General features: G+C 31.2%; 1 protein-coding gene across 1 annotated transcript in view; it reads right to left on the bottom strand.

The window, feature by feature from the left end:
• Window positions 1-320: 320 nt before the first annotated feature.
• The window catches only part of LOC128247097 (proline-rich transmembrane protein 1-like), a 22,292-nt gene continuing 20,569 nt past the window's right edge, over window positions 321-2,043 (bottom strand). Inside the window, exon 4 of the mRNA XM_052965926.1 lies at window positions 321-1,478. Within this exon, the coding sequence (XP_052821886.1) occupies window positions 1,323-1,478 (156 nt within the window). The 3' untranslated portion in view covers window positions 321-1,322. The remainder of the gene's footprint in view (window positions 1,479-2,043) is intronic.

Here is a 2,043-nt window from a genome sequence, read left to right as displayed (position 1 = left end):
ATAATAATAATAATAATAATAATAATAATAATAATAATAATAATCGAAATGTATCAGAATCATAGTTCTTACGATCTGTTCTCCTTTCACTACAATGCATAATTTCTAGTCATAAATAAACCTTTCGTAAAACGTCCAAGTAACTGTTATTGAGGTAACAGAGTGAAATGATGATGATGATGATAATGATGATGATGATGATGATGATGATGATGATGATGAGGAGGAGGAGGAGGAGGAGGAGGATGGTTTTAGTAACGGCACAAGGATTACCAAAATTCCTAACCTTATACAAGACCACAACATAGTTTTTGGTAGAGAAAATAATGCTTTATTTCATTGAATGTTGATTACATAATATACAAGTTGATTTACTGGTGTGTTTACAAATATTAAACTGCTATTATTTTGTTATCAAATGCATTAGTTAATATATGGAGTCTTTGCGAGGGGAGAATGCTTTCAGATATTATTTTACTTACAAATCATATATGTTTATGTTCACTACACACATTGAAAATAAAATCATTAAAACACTACGAGTAAATAATCAGATATTTGCTGTGAACTCCACTTCCTATTCTGTAACATGATTAGATGAAATATTAAAACCAATTTAAACCAATTAGTTATGGGTGAAAGCAAAAAGTAATATTCCTCTTCATTTGGGGGTCAATGTTTTGACGTAGTTTTCACTTTTAGCCAATGCTGTCTACCATTATCTAAAATATTATATTGACATGTACTGCAACATTTGGGTATGTCTTTATGTAACTGTTTATTTTTCGTGTAACAATAGTCTAGTTTATCTTAGTTGAATATTTAACAGTGAAATAAATAATTGGCTTTAAGGCAACATTTTGAAAACTACAAAAGAGTTTAAAAAATTTGTTTTGTCTCACGATTATGTTCATAAAATGGTTTTAAACTTTGATAGTTCCTGAGATAATAATAAAGAAGATTCATGTAAAAGCAAAATGCAACAACACCACCCATTGCTTTCTTGGGTGCTTAAATCGGAGGGAAGAAATGGTACAATTTGTTCAGGAATATCTCTATACTCTCATAGTTTTACTTCTTTAGTGGTTCTTGCCATCAGGCTAAGGCTGTAGAGTTCACCGATTAGAATATATCATTGTTTAATATTTGGAATCATATTATTTATTATGATATATGTAATTTGTCGATTGAAGTACTCAATATATTTAAACATTTTTTGCTGAGTATACTTTACATAATTATAGCTGAAGATGAATATAAAGAAAAGAAAACACATTTAATATTAATTTCTTGAAGAACTGAACAACTTGTCGTTGACATCATCAGAAACTTCGTAGAACATTGAATATAATTATTGCTGCGGAAGCAGTAAGTAACAAAATAGAACCAACAAGAAATGATATTTTAATAAATGATTTTGCACTTTTGCTTGCTACCTTAGCTTCTTCTATTTGTCCCTTTTGAACCATTGAATTTGCCTAGAAGATAAAAATAAGAATGACTTTATATTTAAAGCAAGCTAATAAAATTCAACAACAGAAAATGTATAGATGTTCCCACATACATTACATATACATATGGCGTATAAACACACCCATAGATATATACTCGCACCAACATGCACATGGATACGCACACAGGTACACGCACACATACACACACACACACGCACACACATACAGACACACACACGAAAAAACATATTACATATTATCTCTGCGCTGTGTGTGCGACTGTGTGTGCGTGTGTTTTTTCAAGTACGTGCGCATGTGTCTCTCTCTCTATATTTTTCTGTCTTTTTACTTTTTCTTCTCGTAAATCTAATTAGCATTTGGACATACACTTTTTTATATATGCAACAGTAATGACTTTATCACTATTACTATCTTCCTTATATATTACTGTTCTATACTCATGAAGCACTTCTGAAACATGTGCATACTGAGTTCTACGTCAGGTTATTAATCTCGCTGTGTCTAAGCGATGTATGTGTGTGTGTGTGTGTGTGTGTGTGTGTGTGTGTGTGTGTGTGTGTGTGTGTGT

Source organism: Octopus bimaculoides, chromosome 2 (assembly GCF_001194135.2).
Source record: "Octopus bimaculoides isolate UCB-OBI-ISO-001 chromosome 2, ASM119413v2, whole genome shotgun sequence".
In the NCBI taxonomy this organism is placed as follows: Eukaryota; Metazoa; Mollusca; class Cephalopoda; order Octopoda; family Octopodidae; genus Octopus; species Octopus bimaculoides.
The sequence above is the reverse complement of the archived record's forward strand: the minus strand, read 5'-3'. Positions and strand labels throughout refer to the sequence as shown.